Below are 21,443 nucleotides of genomic sequence, written 5' to 3' on the forward strand. Positions count from 1 at the left end.
GGCAACAAATGACCTTGGGTGAATTTCACACAGAGATCTGACTTGGTCCTTGCTGAGACATACGGTCTCCAATCCTCACCCCTGCTAGTCAAGAAATTATCTTCCTATATTTTCATTCCCCTTAGCATATTTAGCATATCATTCCCTTCTGTTACTTATTTGCATTTTACTGAAGAGCTCTTTGAATTTTAAGTGAACTTTCAAGAGTCTCCATGCTTTTTTCAGACATGCCAATCCAGAAGGTTAAACAGGGCGTGATTTGGATTTTTTTACAACAAAATAGTAAAACAGTATAAGGATTTCTTACAGATATCAGTGAAGCAGCTATGGCAGGACTTAGGACAAAATTCCAGGGATCTGCAGCCTTGGGTTCCCAAATGACTAGTAGATGTTGAGAACAAGAGTAAATGGGCCCCATCATCAATAACTGGAAATGCTCTGGTCACTCGTCAAGGAGCAAGGCAGAAAATGATAGCCTGCTTTGAGCGAACCAGCTTCATATCTCTAAAATGTTCCTGTGTTCTCAAGTAGCATGTTTACAAGCAAGAGATGTGCAGGAACTGTAGAAAGTAATTTTTTTCAGCAAGGAACCACTATGCAAAATCATCATCTTAGAACAGAACCAGACAGTACTGGCTAGACATGCTCCTTCTTTGCCTCCCACAGAAAGACATTGTATTTAGAAAGTAACTACAGATAGTCCTTGACTTACAACCATTCACTTAGTGACCATTTGACCATTTACAACGGCACTGAAAAAAGTGATTTATGACATTTTATACACAACTGTTGCAGTATCTCCATGCTCACATGATCAAAATTCTGACACTTGGCAACTAACTCGTGTTTATGATGGTTGCAGTGTCCCAGGATCATGGGATCATATTTTGTAACTTTCTGACCAGCAAAATCAATGGGAAACCAGATTCACTTAACAACCATGTTATTATTTTAACAACTGCAGTGATTCACTTAACAACTGTGGCAAGAAAAGTTGTAAATGGGGCAAAATTCACTTGACAGTTATCTTGGTTAGCAACAGAAATTTTGGGCTCAATTGTGGTCATAAGTTGAGGACTACCTTTATAGTAGGAATGCATTGGCCTCAGCTTCAATTACACACTATGGATAAAGTTGTTTCCCTGCTGTCACATTTCCTGAATCAGTGACTGTGGACTGGATTTCCAACTCAGTTCAGTAAGCTGCGTTTTTCCTGTATTTCAGGTGATGAAAGTTGGCAAGCTCAAGAAAATGGATCCCCATTACAGCTCCAATGGTCTCCACAGCACAACGAAATTTCTGTGACCTCTAGAAGGCTGGGTTCCAGTTATTTTGCAGCTCCAGGTGCATATTTCCATATCCCATTGTGGAGAGGCACACCTCTAAAGGACCATTCAGCAAAATATACCTTTAAATTGTTCATATGTAGTCATATATCCCAGCTTGGGTCCCATTTATAGGCACATATTTTTTTTCTGGTTTTGAGGTGATGTATTATTTTAGTGTAGTGTAAGTAACACAGAGCATGTAATAATTTTCCCAAGGATGCTTCAGTATGGTTTTCTATTATCCTTTAGCCAACATTCCTCATAGTCAGTGTAGCTCAGTGGTGGGATTCAGTCAGTTCGCACTACTTCGGGAGAACCGGTTGTTAACTTTCTGAGCAGTTTGGTGAACTGGTTGTTGGAAGAAATCATTAGGGCAGAATTGTTGGAAGAAATCATTAGGGTTGTTAAATTACATGAATCCCACCACTGGTGTAGCTACATGAAAAAAGTGAAAAGATTCCAACTATTTCCAAATATTTCATATTGAGGAAATTTTAATTTGACCAGTTAGGCACTTCTAGTTTGGAAAGAAATCTGCTCTTTCAGCAAAGAGCTATATAGGATGTAAAATGATCTAGCTTGTATATCCCTATATAACTTACCCAAAGACTAGAACATGGGTAGTTATGGATCCTAAATATGTAGCAAACATGCCATGAATAATTATCCTGCTGAACAAGGAGGTTGCCTTAAACTTGTTGGTATAGACATACATTTACCTTTCTTGGTTAGTTAGCTTTATAGAGAACAGGGAGATTCTTAACACTAAGATCATTCATCCATCTTGTTCAGTATTGTTGACACTGATCAATGGAAGATTTTCAAGATTTGAGATTGGAATCTTTCCCAACGTTACCTAGAGATGCTGGAATAGATTTTGTATGCAAATGTGTTTTCAGCCGCCACTGTGGCATTTTCCCAGCATTGAGGAAGACCAGATCTGAAATAATAAAACCTTATCCAAATCGGAGTAATTTAGTCACTGCTTGACAAACTTGAAATGTCTAAACAAATCAAATTGTTTAAGAACACTTCTACACAATTGCCATTCCTCAAATGCTCAGAAAGGTGATAATTCTTTTTTAAACTTCTGCCTACTAGAAAGGCTAACAAAAATATAGAATCTCTGCCATGCCTCAATAATCTTCTCACAGGGGAAGGAAGGAAGTTCAGTAGCTTAATATTTGGAACAGAAAGAAAAACATGACATAACTCTGCTCCATTTCATCTTGCTTCTTATTCTTTTCAACCCAATGTTGGAAAGAAATTAGGAAACAGGCTTGTCAAGTTGTCAGCAAAACGACTTTCTGAAAATTGACTAAAACAGGGCAAAATTTGATTGGATAGGAAAACTGACAAAACAAAAGTCAAGTCTGAAAATTAATTGGATTCAAATTCCAGAAAAAAAGAGCCCCTGAAGCAGGGGTGAAATCCAGCAGGTTCTGGAGAACTGGTAGCGGAAATTTTGAGTAGTTTGGAGAACTGGTAAATACCACCTCCGGCTGGTCCCAGAGTGGGGGTGGAAATGGGGATTTTGCAGCATCCTTCCCCTGGAGTGGGGTGGAAATGGAGAGTTTGCAGTATCCTTCCTCTGCCATGCCGACCAAGCCATACCCACCAAGCCACACCACCGCTACCAAGCCATGCCCACAGAACCGATAGTAAAAAAAAAAATTGAATTTCACCACTGCTGTGAAGTATCCCTACAGGAAAGGCAGTTGGACATAGCACTTAGCACTAGCACTTAGACTTATATATCACTTTACAGTGCTTTACAGCCCTCTTTAAGTGGTTTACAGAGTCTGCATATTGCCCCCAACAATCTGGGTCCTCATTTTACCCATCTCAGAAAGATGGAAGGCTGAGTCAACCTTGAGCCTGGTGAGATTCAATCTGCCAAACTGCTGGCAGCCGGCGATCAGCAGAAATAGCCTCAATACTGCACTCTAACCACTGCGCCACTCTTTTATCTTGCAATGTCTCTGTCTCTTCCATTCTAAATCCCCCTCACTCTTCCATTACGTGACCCAAGTAGTTTCTGAGATTTTCTCAACACCTTTGCAAAGTAATAACCAGGGAGACATCTCAGTTTCTTCAGGGGAGGACATCTGTTTCTATTCTCCCCTTAAGTTGCATCTCTGTGTTTGAGTTACTATGGCCTAAGAAGCACAAGAGAAGCTGCAAATGCCTTTCCCATAAGGATGCCTTTTCCTGTAAACCTGACTGGATCCAGCCCATTGTCAAACCTCAATCCTTCTCTTGTAGATTACAAATTTGATTCCATTCTGTTCTGTTTTTACAGAGTTATTCTAACGATAGATAAAATAGATAGATGCAATCCTGAGTCCTTGTACATAATTTCTTTCCAATGTATTCTTGGGCTGGAAAAAAAAATGAAAAGCATAGCTTTGAAGCAGATTCAACTATATATCAGTTGAAGTAGAAGTAGACGTCCACAATACTGCTGACATCTAAAGAAACACATAGAAAATTTATTTGGATGTACCCAAAGATCTTTTTGGTAAACTTGACATGTTTTTGTCTGAAACAGATTTAAAATGTACAACTAAGTAAAGAAGCAAGCCAATAAACAGGCAGATTGTCCCAAAGGTGCTTTTTAAAAGGCAACTGGATTTTTTTTCCCCCTTGAAAACATTTCTCTTCTCATCCAAAAAGCTTCTTCAGTTCTGGTTGAATAGTGGGGAAATGATTGATTGGATGATTTAGAATCTCCATAGATGCCCAGATTTTTAACTATGCCATAACAATGCAATAAGCTATGAGATGTTGCCCTTTAATATTCATAGATTCCTTTGAAGTCCTGTCTATTGCTCTAGAATTAAGCTGATACTGTTAGATAAAACTTTTCCATGCTATTTTCTTTAAAAATGTCAACTGTGGAGACTTTACATTTTTATTTTATTGCTCTTTTTGTTATGCAATTTTTTTGTAGCCAGGTTCCTTGGGAACCAGCAGCTGAGTTATGGACAGACGCTGTCTTTTGATTATCGAGTGAACCGACCTGGATTTCGCCCTTCACAGCACGATGTCGTCCTGGAAGGAGCTGGTTTAAGAGTCATGACCCAGTTCTCATCTAATGGCAGGATGCTGCCTTGTGGAATCAGGAAGACGTACACATTCAGGTAAATTGCCCGGGGCTCTCTCAAATATTAAAGACAACAGTACTCTCAATGACACCCTATTACTAACTCTGGGTTCACATGGTTCACGTCTTCTGAGTCAGCTCTTGATGACTTTAAACCAAAATGATGTAAATTTGAATCAACTATCACAGATTTATCTCAAACAGTACTTCCATATCATTCAGGATCACCTTAATGGTTTTCAGTATGTTTGCCCATCAATAAGGAAATGTCCAATAACCAAAAGCTGTTCTGAAGAAATCAGGTAGTCTATGTTATTATGTAAACGAGCTCTGTAAGGTTTTATTTTACAACAAATTGATTGTTTAGATATGTAGTTTTCTAACTACGTCACGTGAACCTCCCAATTTTATGGAAGTGTGTTAGGAATTCTGGAACAAGAAAAACTGATCCACCCTTGTAGCATATAGGAACCTATGATGTAGGTTCCTCTATGCTACATAGAAGAAGCTACGTAACATATAGGAATGTAGTCTATGCACTGATGATGTGGTCTATGCAGTGGCTCCTCCAAAGTGACACAGAACCATAGCACAGCACAGCTGGCTGGTACCTATTATGGTACTTAAACCTTTCCCACCCCGTCACCGTCATATTTGGGTCTTGGAGTAGATCCCTTACATGTGCCATCAGACATGCCAGCTGGAAATAATCGATTTGAAGGAAGCTTACTTTTGCTTTGGTTGCAACTTTGATTCCTTGGTCTTAAGGAAGAATACTTAGCTCTCTAAAACTATTGAAAAAAATATATTGATTTACTAGGGGGTTGACTTTTGTAACCAAATTTGACTTTCTGAGATTCACAGAAATACAGCATATGCCTTATTTACAGTTCCTCCTTGAGTTCACAATGCTGTTTTTTCATTCTTTATGGTCATTTTGTTGGTATAACAGTGTTTCGTTTCTTTCATTTCTAACTGTGAGTATGGAAATATATTTTATATGCAGTGATGGCTAGACATGGTTTTTTAATATATAATCTTTTTTCTTTATCTCTGGTTTGCAGGTTAGATGAACACCCAAGTAGTAACTGGAGCCCTAGGCTTAATAATATTGAGTATCATCAGTTAATTGGAAATTTATCATCAATTCGGATCAGAGCCACTCACGGAGCTGGTGAGCTGGGATTAGCAACTGGGCATAAAAAAGGGGCCTTCATATATCATTTGATTGTTTATTTCTGTCCTATTTTATTATCGGATAGAACACAAAGCAATAAAAACATTTTAAAGAACACAAAGCAATAAACTAATTTAAAAGTAGATTAATGTCAGCCAAGTGAAGCTATGATTTAAATCATTTTTTACACTCAGAAAATTTCCCAGAGTTGCTTTGTGTTTTTAGCACAGAACTTCTGCATCACACAGAAGGTTGCTATTACTACTATATATATAATACTATATATAATAGTATTACTACTATTGACCTCACCCCATTCCTAAGAGGACTATAAGGGGCGTGCATAAGAGCACAAAGTGCCTACCGTTCCTGTCCTATTCTTCCCTTTCATTATATCAAATTAATACTTTTGCTTATATATATATATATATATACATATATACATATTTTAGCCTATATTTTATATTTTATACATATTCTAGCCTATATATATGTTTATATGATGTGGTGTTGTTTTTTTATGACAATATTTGCATATACTGTTGTGACAAAATAAAATAAATAAAAATAAATAAAATAAATAATTTTCCTTGGGGATAGGGTAGACTTCTCTCATTTAATTGAAGAGCCAAAGACCATGCTGCCAAGAAGTTATGAGAAGTGAAGTCCAGCACATCTGGAAATATCAATTTGGACAAAAACTGTCAGAGGATACTTGGGGAAGTTAATCATTCATGTGTGTCTAGTTTTCTCTCAAATTTTTAATTTTTGTTAGTAAAGATTAATGCAGAAATAGGAGAGAACAAATGTTGAAAAAAGACATGTAGAAGACATCTGGAAATAGAACTCTGACATCCCTAGACATATTCTATTCTCATGTTAAGACATGATCCAGATGCTGTTGCCTAATTTTGTCACGATTTCTTCTCTGGAATATTTCCTAGAATCACTTTCTGTTCCTTTAGTCCCAGGGTACCTCAGTAATGTCATTTTGGTTTCGGCACGGCCAAGCACCGGCTCTCCGGCCCCCTGGGTGGAGCAATGCGTATGTCCAACTGGATACCAGGGGCAATTCTGTGAGAAGTGTGCTCCAGGGTATAAAAGAGACAATTCACGTAACTTTGGGGCCTTCAGGCAATGTGTTCTGTGTCAATGCAAGGGAGGAGGAACTTGTGATACAGAAACAGGTAAGCAAACCTACAGTCTAAGGTTCTGTCATGATGGATATTTTTGTTTGTTGTTTTGTCCACTGGATTTTATTTGAAAGGGCACGAATGTCAAAATCACTGTGGGGGTCATTCTATATAATGACCAAGAAATGCTTTGTTTGTGAAGGAGGACCAGACATGAAGACATATATTCCATATTATATGTCCACTATTTTAGATAAAATAGAGATAGAGTCACACTCATTAATGTGATCAGCCTTCCTGGCTGTGAAGAAACGGTGCAAAAACTGTGAGACCTTTTGGAATGCACATGGTGATTAGTTTTTACTTGTTTTTTCCCTTGTTTTTTTTTTGTACACTTGGCTTGCCAAAAACCAGGAATGCTGCAGCAATAATAATATGAAAGCTGCTATAAAGTTTTTAATCCTGTTGCCATATGAGCAGGGCTGACAGCTAAGATTCTTGTCATTGTCATGACTTGTCACTGTGTCATTCTTGCCCCCAAGTTCAAAACATGATTACTTAGTAGTGTTCTGTACCATTATATCATATTTAATAATGTTATTTTAAATTATATAAAAGTGCAATTCCTACACAAAATAAGCTACTTAATGTGCAGTTCCTTGTATGTCAAAAGGTTCATTTTGGTTTGACAGTTGTTCCTTTTTTCCCTCTTTTCTAAGAATTTCCTGATACTTTATCAATTGATGAAAAGCAATTATTTTCCGTAGAAACCTTGATCAGGAATGGTATCATCTATCTGAGTTTCAGCAGGCAACTCAATGCTCATTCCTGAGTTTTAGATCCCACATTTTTCCAGACTGAAAAGCTGTGATTCAATTAATGAATAGATCTTCTGTATCACTTATTGTGGGTATGCCTGACACCTACAATAAGCTACCATTTGTGAAATTAATGGTAGTATTCTAACCACACAAGATGGAACCACACTAAAGTCAATTTATATTTTTCAGAAAAAGCTGCTTTAATACTTGTTCTAATACAAGGCTACATTCAACCAAATCCTCTATCTTTTCTCTTTCTATCTTTGCTCAGGAGAGTGTTATGCTGGAGATGAAACCTTGGACCATATAAGTACTGCTTGCTCAAATGGGTTTTACAGCCTTCCTTGGGACTCAAAGAACTGCCAACCATGCCCATGCCAAAGTGGCTATGGTTGCTCAGTCCTGCCGGGCACACAAGAAATTGTTTGTAACAGATGTCCTCCAGGAACCAGTGGTAGGATTCATATTTTGATGTCTGACAATCCTCTCTTTTTTTCCCCAAGCCAACTTTCTTTCTGCAAGGGAATAGCAGGAGTCTAGCCAAGGAGTGGGAAGGTGATATGTGGCAAGACCATAAGGCATCCAGAGACATGTCTGGGGATGTCACCCTCTGCCCATCTGCAGAGAGAGTATGTGATAGAAGCAAAGAGAGAAATATGTCATTCTCTTCAATAGTTATCATTGCAGCAACTGGGAATTAAACATTGGATGGGGTTGGGAAGGGGTGAAGAAACCATTGTGTAACCTTTCTCCATTTCCACTGTCTCCCTTTCAAATGCATTTCAAATGCTGCTTTTTGGAAACTTTTTAGAAGCTAGTGATCTGTATAGGGGAGGAACCTAAGGGGAGTTAGATTGGTGCCAAAGCATTGTCTCATTGTGATGCAAGCTCCACCTCTTTTCTATGCACATATTACTGTGGAATCGTCATGGTTTCCAAATTTGGTTTTTGCTGACCTACAATTAATGAAATGGTCTCTGCTTGGGCTGAATCACTTCCAAGTAGAAGTTAGAATTTAGGATTAAATACAACCTCCATTTAAATTATTACTTGGACAATCAGTGTAATATGATGGGAGAATCTAGGAAAGAGCTTTTCACCCTGACATTTATTTATTTATGGAAGCAATTATTTTGTATGGTTTATTTTATAAATCTCAACCTGTAGCCTGGAGTGACATACCAGAAACAGGACAAATTTAAAAGAAGGGATTGTATGACTCAAAGAGAAATGTGAGTGTTGCTGGTCAGATGGAATACAAATATTTTGCAGATATCTTCCTACCTCAGAAAATTCAATTCTAGCCTGAGTTAGCAAAGAAAGGTACTACACTAATGCTATACGACACCTGTAGTTTGCATACTAGTAGTTGAACATGTCATTCAACTTCTACGAGTCCTTTTAGACATTTTTTGGTTGACCATTTAATGCACTGAAATAAGTTAAGAGTCATCAAGAAAAATAAGAAGGCTTTGTTACGATTTTAGAAAAAGTGTATGTATGTGTTTAAATATTTTACTTCGCTGGTATTGATATTTTATTGTTTTGATGCATTGTTTCAGGCTTTCTTCATGTAACTCTATTGTTTTGGTTTAATCAGGTTAAACTGAAACAGGCAAGGGTTTCTTGGACTTTTTGAGGTATTGAAGGCAAGAAGAATTGCTCTTGCAAGTGCATATCATAAAAACTAGTGGAGAAAGTGTAGCAGATAAACAGCAGATAATAAAGTTCTCAGTTCTAAAGTTCTCCATTAATTTTGGCAGTACAAAGCTTCTCTTTCTGAAATTATTCTAAAAACATGAGCCTCCAGGGTTGTTTTTTTTTTTTTAATATACTCTGTTCACATCCCATCACCCCAATAATTTGTTCTAAGTGCTCATGTACATATGTACTCATGCCAAAAATGTGGAAACTGCAGATCTTTTTTGTATTTTATGCCTGGATTATACCTCTGGTGACCACATATTAAGAGAAAGAATTCAGGGATAATTCAGACATATTGTACAACCTGAATTGCAAGTTTATGAGCCATTTGTGTGCATGTAGAATCCCACTGATTAGAGAATGTGGATGGTTCTTTAACTCTGTGTTCCAGGTAGAATGCAGGGGGAGTTCCTACGTGAAATGGCTTAAGATTTCCTCTTCTTGCCTTTCATTGTTCTTTTTCTTTCTAGGTTCTCGCTGTGAGTTTTGCACCAATGGTTATTTTGGAGACCCCTTGGGTGAGAGTGGACCTGTACGACCCTGCCAACCATGTCAGTGTAACACTGTCGACCCAAATGTTTCAGGGACTTGTGACCACTTGACAGGGGAATGCAAGTGCAAGGATGGATTCTTTGCACAATCTTTATCTGCAAACCCAGCAGAGAAATGCCAAGGTACACCATTATCTTATTTATTTATTTATTTATTTATTTATTTTTCATATTTATATACCGCCCTATCTCCCTAGGGACTCAGGGCGGTTCACAGGCAATTAAAAATACATAAATACAAGTTAAAATAACAGTTAAAAAACTTATTCTATAGCCCATTATTAAAATTAATATAAAAATAAAAACCCGTTTAAAACCAATAAATTTAAAATCTAATCCAGTCCCGCGCAGATGAATAAATATGTTTTGAGCTCGCGACGAAAGGTTCGGAGGTCCGGAAGTTGACGCAGTCCTGGAGGGAGTTCGTTCCAGAGGGTGGGAGCCCCCACAGAGAAGGCCCTTCCCCTGGGCGCCGCCAGACGACACTGCCTAGCTGACGGCACCCTGAGGAGTCCCTCTCTGTGAGAGCGCACGGGTCGGTGAGAGGTATTCATCTTGCACAAATGAAGGTTGATTTCAAAGTCAGTATAACCAGAGAGCTTTATCTGAATTATGAGAACAAGGGTAAACCAGTAGAAGGGCAATCAAGGAACACCTAAAAGGTTAAGTATAAATTGTTTCCAACACAAGATGCTTCCTATATATTATTGGTTTTAGCCAATAATGGTTGGACTACTTGTGTAACTTTTGCAGGAGAGTTATAAATTAGGTTACTGCCCCTATAGTTCATGGGTTCATCGGTTGGAAAGGCAGTTCTGTCTCTTAGAGTTAGTTATTCCCGTGCACATGGAAACTATTAACAAGAGAGGTAAATATGCACTAACATAGCTTGCTGGCCTGACATACCATCATATGATGCTCCATAATGTGCAAGTTTTATTTCTCTGGTTTGGCACGATCCTGAGAAGGTATCTAAAGACTGGAGAGCATTGGTTAATGTGTGACTTCAGTTGGCTTCCGGGTATTCATAAATAATAGAACAATAATTCTCATTTAGTCTTGAGATTTTTATCAGCAGTACTGATTTACCAAGCTAGACTAATATAGTTCATGTCAACATGCATTATAGAGATAGCTCCTTCTGTTATCCATTTTTCCCAGTTTAAGAAAAATCTAATTATTTTACCTGTACAGGATGGATTCTGCAAATTTGAATGCACCTTTCCTCTATCTGCCTTTATCATTAAAAAAAAAAAACTTAGGGAGGGTCAAGTTTATGGCATTTTCTTAAATGTTCTTCCTAGCATTTGTTGGTTAGCTTCCATCCAAGATCTAATTAGCTCATCCAATTTTTTGAGATAAGTTGAGGCAGGCTTGCTGCTGCAATCTGTTATAGATAAATGGCAAGCCAAAACTAAAGTGAATTATCCATCTATCTATCATTTACCCAATGATAACAACAATTGGGTTGTTGTTTTTTTACTTTCATAATTTGACATTTATTCATCTTGCCCATAGTGAAAAGTTGTAAATATGACCAAACCAATTTCTTCAATTCTGAAGATCTTCATTCACAGCAAATGGAGAGGATTTTTTTAAATTAAAAATTTAAATCTCACTGATGGATTAGAAAAGAATTTGGGGTGAGAGAGAATATTCTATCTACTTTACAACATCACATACCAGTTGGGAAGATCATTATCAGGTATAAAAGTTATGCATTAGAATCCAGACCAGAGCGATTACAATAGAACAGCACAGATCACAGTCCACTTAAAATTATGCATTATGAAGTCCAATTGATTTTCCATTGTTTCACCTTTGGAACTTTCATTTAGCTTCTAAGACAGATGCAAACATTACTGAGTAGATAGGTAAAGTGGCTGAAATGAAACCACTGGTATGGATAGCCATTACATTTCTGTTCATTTTTTAGTTTCAAGACATCAGAGAAAAAACTGAAATGGTTACAGGATATAAGAAAAAGACATCTCAAATAATATTCATCGTATTATTCCTCAAAGATAAGGTTCTTATGTTAGTACAGCTTTTCATAAACTGTTGTCCTCTATATGAATTGGGTCTGGAGCTACCAAAATTCCCAGCTGCTGATTGTACGGAGTGCAGATCCCTCCCCATGGTCAGGATCATGTCTTGGGTATTGTCAGCTAAGGAGTGTCAGCCAGCAGGGCCTAGAAGGAAAACCTTTTCTGCCATGGCACCCACCCTCTAGAGCAGGGGCCTCCAACCTTGGCAACTTTAAGCCTGGTGGACTTCAACTCCCAGAATTCCCCAGCCAGCAAAGCAAATTTGGGAGTTGAAGTCCTCCAGGCTTAAAGTTGCTAAAGTTGGAGACCCCTGCTCTAGAATATCATCATCTCAGAAATTAGATTGACCCCATCTTGTTGCCTTTTGTAAGGCCTTGAAAACTTGACTTTGGAGCACTGGGGCCCTGGCTGTTGGATACAGCCCATCCCTTGACTGTGTGAATGATTGGCTGGATAATGCCCAGCTGGTATGTGTTATGTCTTTATTTTTTATTTTGCATATTTTGTTTAATTTCATTGTAAACTGCCTGGAGCCGGTTAAAAGTGAGATGGGTGGCTCTGTGGATGGATGGGCAGAAGGATGATCTGAGCGTTGTAATTACAAAACGTTTAGCTTGAAGTAAGCTGCCTTAGAGGAAAGAGAAATTGATTTTCTAGTTTTACGTGTTCTGGTGAAGCCATCGCTAAATATTCTGCTTTTTTTCCAACCCTTTGTAGCTTGTAATTGCAATTCAGTAGGTTCTGAGCCGCTACAGTGTCGTAGTGATGGCAGCTGCATTTGTAAGCCAGGATTTGAAGGGCCTAGCTGTGAACACACCCGTTGTCCAATCTGCTACCAGGAAGTGAAGACTCAGGTAGGCTTCTCTTCTTGCTATTTTGGTACCATATTCATATCAGTTGATGGTGTGAAAATATTTTCTCCTCCCTTGCCCTTCATTCTTTGAAAATAGGACACCTGAAGTGGCTACTGTTAGTTAGAATCTGCAACGAAGTTAACCAGGGCCACTTTGCAATTATGAGCAAAACCAGTATTCCATTCAGAAGGGAGGGGTAACCCCCCCCCAAATAAGACACCCATGTTCAATAGGCATGATATTGGAAGAGGCACTTGATCAGTGGTGAAATCCAAATTTTTTTACTACTGGTTCTGTGGGCGTGGCTTGGTGGGTGTGGTGTGGCTTGGTGGGTGTGGCAGGGGAATGATACTGCAAAAACTCCATTCCCACCCCACTCCAGGGGAAGGATAATGCAAAATCCCCATTCCCTCCCCACTCCTGGGGGAAGGATATTGCAAAATCCTAAGTCCCTCCCCACTCCTGGGGGAAGTAAGTAAGTAGTAAGTAAGTTTATTACAGCCATAGGCCAGAACAAATAAAAAAACACTCAGTAAATATACAATTAAAAATTCAAGAATAAAATAATACATATCAAATAAAATCTATGATAAAAAACAGTTATCTGTTATATAACTTAAAATTAAAATACTACTGACATCAATCGTGTCTAGTACCATTCCTAAGATTAAAATACATGAACTCAACCAATAGGGTCCCTTCCTAATTTACATGCATGTAGAACTGTCAGGTATGTGAGTAAATGTATTTTTCCCATAACTGTTATATATAACTCCAAAAAGTTGGCATCAGTTGACATCTATAATTCGGTAACCAATTTTTTTCTTGTGGACATTGCAGCGACACAAAATTTTGCCACTGCACTTGTAGTAGCCAGATTTGAGTCTTGGAGGAGAAAGTCTACATAAAAGTCGTCTGTCCTTCCTGACAATCTCGCTAGTAAAGGGAGAATATATATTGACCTACATACTCTGTATAACTCACAGTACAACAAGACATGTGAGATATCTTCAACTTCTCCTTTACCACATATACATACCCGTTCTGCTATTGGTGTTTTCTTATACCTACCCTGGAGAAGTGCTGAGGGGAGAATATTAAAAAATACCTAGTGTTTTTCCAATCCAGATTTTTAACCAGATTAATCAGTAATAAATGAATGGTGCACAATAAGCCCATTTTTTAAGTTAATTAACTACTTTTAAGTAGTTAAGTTAACCCACAGAAATGAGAGACATCCCAATAATTGTATTTTAATTGTTCTGAGTGTTTCAGAATTGAGTACCAGGGCAATGAATAAGCAACCACAATGAGTAAGTGAAATAAAAGTTACACATATGTGAGATTTGATTCCTTCGAGCCTCATTTCTGTGATTCTTTAAAGGTCCCAGAGTCGCTAATCAAGTTCTGAATGTTATTTTCTGGATGACTTTTAGTCATGTTTCACTTTAGCCTGCTAACAGAGATCATATGCTTTCCTTCCAGGTAGATCAATACCGCCAGCAGCTGCAGGGACTTGAGATACTTGCCTCTCGAGTTCAGACAAGTGGACAGCCAGCAGACTACGTTGAGCTGGAAAGGAAAATGAGGGAGGCAAAGGAGCTGCTCCAGAAGATTTTGAGAGATGCAGAAATTTTACAAGGTAACTCATGTCTTCCCAAATCACTTTGGGGTCTGCAGAGAGAACAGATGTTACAGAAAAAAGGACACAGTTGATTCATCCAAATTATGTACTGTATAAAAAATAACAATAATGCATTTAATTTTTCTTTTAAAATATACCAAATTAACATTCACACAAAGACAGATCTTCGTCAATTAGAGAAGGATCTGGTTTCTTTCTCTATCAGGCTTCAGCTCCCATATGGCACAAACTGCCCATCTTCAACTTAGAACCATATGGAGTTTTATCCTACAGAAAAAAAAAATCCAGCCATACTGAATCTCTATTAGTCCCCTGAGAAATGGGGCTCTTTCCACTGCTTTTCTACATTCCTCAACATGGAGTTTCATAACTCTTTAAATATGTACTGAACCGTTAAAAAAACTTTAAGGAAACTCAGTAGTTCTCCAATTCATTGCAGAAGGTACAATCCAGCCAAAGTTAACCCCCATTTCATTCCTGGTTTTTAAAAAATTGGGAATACTTTAATGATGTTTCATATTCTATGGGAATCAGTAGTTTTCAAGTGTTTAATCCTGGCATAGTCATGGCCACAGTAAGGCACAAATAAACAAAACAGTTAATTTTAAAAGCTGATGAAATGTGAGCATGTAGCTTTATTGAGGGGATAAAAAACACTTTATGGATCCTAATTTTCTAGCTTTTTCTAAAACTGGTTTATTTTCAAAGCAATGATGAGATTGAAGGAACATTCCAAAAATTGATAAATGTGATAGTATTATTGTGGCTGCTTGTTTCCAACCATGTATCATCAAGGAATTGTTTAAATGAAAGCCAAAGCATATCTTGTATGTAATGTGCAACATTTAGCCATGGCTATTGTTTTAATACAAATGAATTAATACAAACTGCTTTTTAATGCAAATATTCTTATTAGTATCAGTTGATGAATATGTTTGACTGGAACATGGATAAACAGGAAAGCATTATGCCATTTTTGTTATCTGCTATGATCCCAATAACAATCCTTATGTGGCTAATTTAAACAAATAACATGGGAACTACAGCCTCTTCACACAGGGTAATGTGAAGTTAGGGGGCAAAATATGTTAAACCACATTTAAAATAGTCGTCCACTTTATCTCTGATAATGATGAAGAGGAGGCAGCTATCTCTTCTCTTATCTGTCACTGTGAGACATTGTGGCAAAAATGGTCTTTCTAAGTGGGATTTTCCAGAAATCATATGACATCTATCTGCTTGCTACGTGGGCTTCGCTCCAGCCATATACTTCATTTCTATGTCAATATGATTTATGCTGATTCTTGTTCTCATCTGTTTCTTGTCCTTTTCTTATGATGCATTAGCTACTGGCAGGGCTTTGGGAAACCGATTTTCTAAGATGAAGTCACAAGAGTTCACTTATCAGAGTCATCTGGATGAGATCAATGAAATAGCCAGCAGTGCGAACTCTCTGCGCAGTCAGTACCAGAGTCAGGTACAAGATGTCCAGAGGCTGATTGAGAAAGCCTATTTGGATTTGGATCAGAGTAAAGCAAAGATAGAAGGCGTGGCAAGTATCTTCCCTTATTCAATTTTTTTTTTGGCCAGTTGCAGTACATGAAATTTAGAAAGCGTGAGCATATTGTAAATCATGAATGGATAATTATGACCAATGAAGTCTCTGGCACTTTAAGAATGTGTTGCCAAAATCCAGTGGCAAAATGGATGTATTTTGATGAAGCTCCCCGACACACACACTTTAAGAGTAAGCATTTCTGTAAGAATTTTAGAGTGGCAACAAATACAGGAAGCTTCTAGGACAATCACCCCCATCCTTTTGGGCACCAGGGACCAATTCCATGGAGAAAGTTTTTTCCATGGACTGGAGAAGGCATGATTTCATGTGCTGCCTGCATCATGCGGATGGGGCGGCCAGGTTACATGCCACGGACCAGTGCTGTTCCATTGACTGAGGATTGGGGAGGAACCCCTGTTCTATGAAGAAGCTGCCCAAAATAATTTTGGATAGTGAAACGGGCAGCATTTAAATGTAATAAATAAAATGAAAATCTTTCCCCATTTCCACTCTCATTACATCATAAAACTTCCTTTGCTTTGGACTTTGAGGCTAGAAGCATCAAGGCAGAGATTTACAGGCACTGTGGAGAAATATATTTGTAGAAAAGTGCAAGAGATCTTTATAAAACCTGCAATTTTGAGGAATGTTTTTAATCCTTGTGGAATTTATGCCTTTGAAGACTGTGCTACTCAGTATCAGGGACTGCAACTAAGGAAACAATCTTTTGGTTCTCTTGGAAAAATATTGCCAAGTATAGGTCTTCTGTTCCATATTTGTGTTCAAGAGATATGAGTCATGATGGAATCACAACTTAATATCAATTTTTTCCTTCCTCAGATTGTTCCATCTTCAGATGCCACTGGAAGTAGTTCGAACAGGTTCTTAATCCTAGCCAACGAAGCCATGAAGTTAGCAAACAGGTGAATCTGTCCCAGACTGACAAACATTGTTTCTGTTACCTGGATTCATTTTAACCAAACAACTTTTTAAAAAGTTGTCCACTGTAAATCTTGAAGCTATAAGTTAGATCAAGAAGTTTTAAAAAATGTCCAGGGACAATGGTGAAGTGCTTTATGTTTTTGCCAATATGGTTCTCCCATATTCTCTGGGCAAGAGAGAAGGATGGTAGCTGCCTATGGATAAGCTTCACTCTGTCACTACCTTTTTTTTATTTCTTCTATTTTTCAGTCACCTGCAGCTGGCAGATACCATCGAGGAAGCAGCCAGGGCAGCAGAAGATGCCTCCCAAGAAGCACTGGCATTGCTGCAGGCCTTTGCAAGAGGAGAAAGTATTGGGACAACATCTGTGCAAGGGCTTCATAAAAAGTGAGTTGGTGGGCTTTGTGTGGGGTTACTGTAGGAGATGACCAGGCTGAGCCTGAGGGAGGTGAAAGGTGTCATCAGCTTCAAGTCCCTTCGTGCCCATAAGAGATCTAATTGCAGCCCACCTTGAATTCCATTAACTCTTATCCACCACCAATTTGCTTTGATCATTAGTAGTTCAGACTCTTGTAGAGAGTTTAAGCTTGCAATAAATCCTTATATTCATTTGAACTGCCTGAGTTTCCCGATTTCCACGCTTGACAGTCATCGTCTACTTTTCCCCTAGATTTATTTTATTTATTTTGTCAATCCTATATAAGATAACAGGTAAAAGTATAAACATAATTTGGATACATGAAAAGAGTAAGTAAAAAGGAATATTAGGACAGGGACGGCAGGCACGTTGGTGCACTTATGCACGCCCCTTATATCATCATATCATCATATCTATCTATCTATCTATCTATCTATCTATCTATCTATCTATCTATCTATCTATCTATCTATCTATCTATCTATCTATCTACCTACCTACCTGATACATACACACACATACACACATAATATTTGTTTTCATAGATTTTCATGGGTATAGGTATGTAGGTCTTGGCGTATTCGGGTCTTTTCCCGTGTAAGGTTCATATCATATATCATATCATGTATCTATCTATCTATCTGATATGATATCATCATATCAGGTCAAAATCTTAATGTGATTGTTAAAAGCAAACCACATTAATGAGGACTATATATAGATTAGTAATGTTATTGCAAAGTGAGACAGAGATCCTCCTCCTCTCTGAGGGATTCCTCCCACAGAAGGCCAAGATTAGTCCAATATCAGAAACTGGTATGTGCCCTCCCTTATAGTACCTGAGCCCAGTTTCTCCTCCTCCCTTTTTGTGTAAGAAGGCAGTTACTAGAATGAAAACAAAAAGGTAGTAACCTCTGCTTGCCTCTCCATTTGGAATTAGAGGACCTAAATCTTAAAGGATGCCATTCTAAACAAAGAAAAAGTCCAGCTGAAGACATGATTTTGAGAATGGCTTTAAACATGATCTAGGCTTGTTTAACTTTCCATTAAAAGCAAATGAAACCATATTTGTGTCTCTGATGCTGTACTGCAGAACTTCAGAAGACCCGTGCTCATTTGGAGCCATGGTGGCTCAACCATTTCCACAATGGCTTGATCAGTTGCCATGGAAAACCACATGTGTTGAATAGCATCCTTCCATTCATGCTTCTCAAAAAGCAAAGAATTTCTAATACTGCTATATATACATATATATTTTAAAACTACCCAAAATAGTAACCCCCTCAGACTATAAGATCAAAAGTTTTAACTATTGTAAACATTTTTTTTCTTTTTTCCTCTCTCTTCCAAATCCCTCACTTTAGATATTCCTGGCTTCTAGTTTTTTAAGAGAGGCCTATTTAACTTTTATTTATCTATTTCCTTCTATTAATCCTTGTTAACCTTCTGCTAAATTGAAGAATCCTTAAAGCACTCCAACTAATACAGAAAATTGTAATTTTGGTGCTCTTTTATGTACCTTGTCCAGAACTGGACTTTTCTTTCTTGAAATGGGATGGCTTTTTACTATCTCAAGAGTAGTAAACTTAATTTTGGGGTGGTGGCTAATAGGACACTGTTAATGCAGTGTTGAAGATTATTTCTGTTCCTTTATAGATAGCACCATTCTATTTCTTGATTGCTGAGGGAATACAATAGAATAGTGGAACTTGACTTATATTGAAAGTGATGAAGATATGAATATGAATTCTCCATATGGCTCTTTACCAGTTATTTTGAATGATTAAAAGGCGAAGCTCAGAAATCCAAAATTGAATTTATTATTATTTCTTTTTATATGCTGGGCTAATATAATGAATGGTTATGAAAAAGAGATTTAGTTACTCTTAGTTTCCCAACCTTTCCAAAGGGCTTTCCTCTATCTTCTCATGCTTCTGGAGGTTAATGCTATGTGAGAAAAAAAAGAAGAGGAAAAGAGGAGCAATTCCAACACAAATAGATAGATCATCTTGGAGAAATGTATGTTGTCATAGGAGTAAAAAAAGCACATAATTAATCAAATGCAGCAAAATCATATTGGCACATCTCTTCTTCTATTCCTGGGGCCGGGAGTGGGGGGGGAGGAACGTCACCTCCTGAAATAACTTCAGAAGGATCATGGGATCCATCTCCTGACCTAGATTCTTAGCAAAGAAAAATCAATAGTGTGTAAGGTACCCAAACATAGAGCAGGTTTCTCTACTCTGAATTTGCATTCTCCAAATTACTTCAACTTTTAACTTCAACTTAACTTCAACTTAACAAACTTAAGGTAAACCACACCAAACTCAATTGTAGAAAACACGACTTCAGCAACTGAGTGGCCAATGCCTGGAATGCACTACCTGACTCTGTGGTTTCATCCCAAAATCCCCCAAAATTTTAACCTTAGACTGGCTACTGTTGACCTCACCCCATTCCTAAAAGGTCTGTAAGGGGCGTGCATAAGAGCACCAGCATGCCTACCGTCCCTGTCCTAATGTTCCCTTTAATTGTATTCATTTTATGTATTCAATTCATGCTTATGCTTATATATATCATCTATTACGTACTCGACAAATAAATAAATAAAATAAAATAAAATAAATAAAAGATGGGATAAATCAGGATAAAGCATTAGGGGGAGGGGAAGAGAGACTTCCCCCTTTTTAGGCTCAAAAGTTTTACTCTGATCTCCAGATACGATGAGCTGAAGCTGATGACAAAGGAACTGGAGGCTGAAGCTAGCCTAGCTGCCTCTAATGCTGAAAGGGTCTATCAGGATAGTCAGCAGCAGCTTGGCTCCCTAACTCGTTTAACAAAGACTGACACACAACTTTTTCAGGTAAGGCTTGTGTTTGTGATTAATTGTAGCTCTTCCAAGAGATTTCCAAAAATGTCTTTGTTTTACTTCATGCATTCATTCCTTCAACAAGGGATATTCTGTCAAGGGGAGAGAGAAGCTCTGGCTGTATGCACAAGGATGCTGTTCTGTTTCCCTCTCCCCAATACTCCCAGCAAAGAGTCAGTCAGAGGCCTCCTTTTCTAATTTATTTACATAGATAAATGTCCTGGCCACGTCTACCCACGGGCCTGCCAAGTTTCTAGAGATAATGAGGAAATTATAGATAAGGCCAGAATTACTCACGAATATATTCTTCCCTCCATTGATACAGTTTGCCCGCGCAAATTCATTGCTTTGTCCAAGACAAAAAACCAGGAAGTCCCGCCTCCTATTTATAGTCTCTGCAGATGTCCATCATTCCTTGGCCTTATCCCAACGCTGTTTCTGCTGCGCGCGCCGGTCACGTCTGCGCAGTCTTGCATCACTCCAAAACTGTTCTCAGGGCGTTGCCAAATCAGAAGAAGGCTCCAGAGAATCAGGCCTTGCCGGCCCCTCCTCCTCCCTTTGAGTGGGTGCCAGGAAGGGAGAGGGCCCAAGAGAAGAACGGCTTGCCAGGTCTTCTCCCTCACTTTCTGAATCATCCGAGTCCAGGAGTCCAGGTCCAGGAACCTGGGTCACAACAGATGCTTAGCTGTGTTCTTCTGACAGGACCCCATGCTGCCCACAATGTGACTTTACAGCCCACCCAGAAATGGGTCTGTGCGGTGCTGCTTTCTAGGCAAGTTAATCCATGACATCCCAAGGGCCATGATTCGTCTCCTTGGTTATAATATCTACGCTCTCTGTAATCAGTGGAACAACTTGGCTCCAGAGGTTGTGGGTGCTCCAACACTGGAAGTTTTTAAGAAGAGATTGGACAACCATTTGTCTGAAAGGATATAGGGTTTCCTGCCTAGACGATCTCCAAAGTCTCTTCCATCTCTGTTATTCTGTTATTCTGTAATGATATGTGGGAATGATCATGAGACGAATGGGACGAAGATCATGGGACGAAGAGATACAATTAAGGGAATAGTCAGATAAAAGGCAACTTAGCCCTCAGTAGGAATGTGGACAGGGCCAGTGGCTCAGAAGAGATCCTCCCTAGTTTCGTGGGCTGTAAAGGGGACCGAGGAAGAAATGTATTTTCAGATTTGCAAGATTCTGTCAATCTTTATTGTAACCATACAATGAAGTAGAATTAGTTCATCTGCCATTCATTCTTGTTTGGTCTACCTTGCACATACACTGCCCAA

General features: G+C 38.4%; 1 protein-coding gene across 1 annotated transcript in view; it reads left to right on the forward strand.

The window, feature by feature from the left end:
- The window catches only part of LAMC2 (laminin subunit gamma 2), a 63,171-nt gene that overhangs the window by 31,294 nt on the left and 10,434 nt on the right, over positions 1-21,443 (forward strand). The window contains exons 6-17 of the mRNA XM_058176275.1: positions 1,225-1,344; positions 4,282-4,471; positions 5,499-5,608; positions 6,577-6,798; positions 7,837-8,019; positions 9,740-9,943; positions 12,586-12,722; positions 14,208-14,364; positions 15,714-15,919; positions 16,766-16,848; positions 17,117-17,254; positions 20,004-20,148. Of these exons, the coding sequence (XP_058032258.1) occupies positions 1,225-1,344; positions 4,282-4,471; positions 5,499-5,608; positions 6,577-6,798; positions 7,837-8,019; positions 9,740-9,943; positions 12,586-12,722; positions 14,208-14,364; positions 15,714-15,919; positions 16,766-16,848; positions 17,117-17,254; positions 20,004-20,148 (1,895 nt within the window). The remainder of the gene's footprint in view (positions 1-1,224; positions 1,345-4,281; positions 4,472-5,498; positions 5,609-6,576; positions 6,799-7,836; positions 8,020-9,739; positions 9,944-12,585; positions 12,723-14,207; positions 14,365-15,713; positions 15,920-16,765; positions 16,849-17,116; positions 17,255-20,003; positions 20,149-21,443) is intronic.

The sequence above is a fragment of the Ahaetulla prasina genome, chromosome 3, assembly GCF_028640845.1.
Source record: "Ahaetulla prasina isolate Xishuangbanna chromosome 3, ASM2864084v1, whole genome shotgun sequence".
Classification (NCBI taxonomy): Eukaryota; Metazoa; Chordata; class Lepidosauria; order Squamata; family Colubridae; genus Ahaetulla; species Ahaetulla prasina.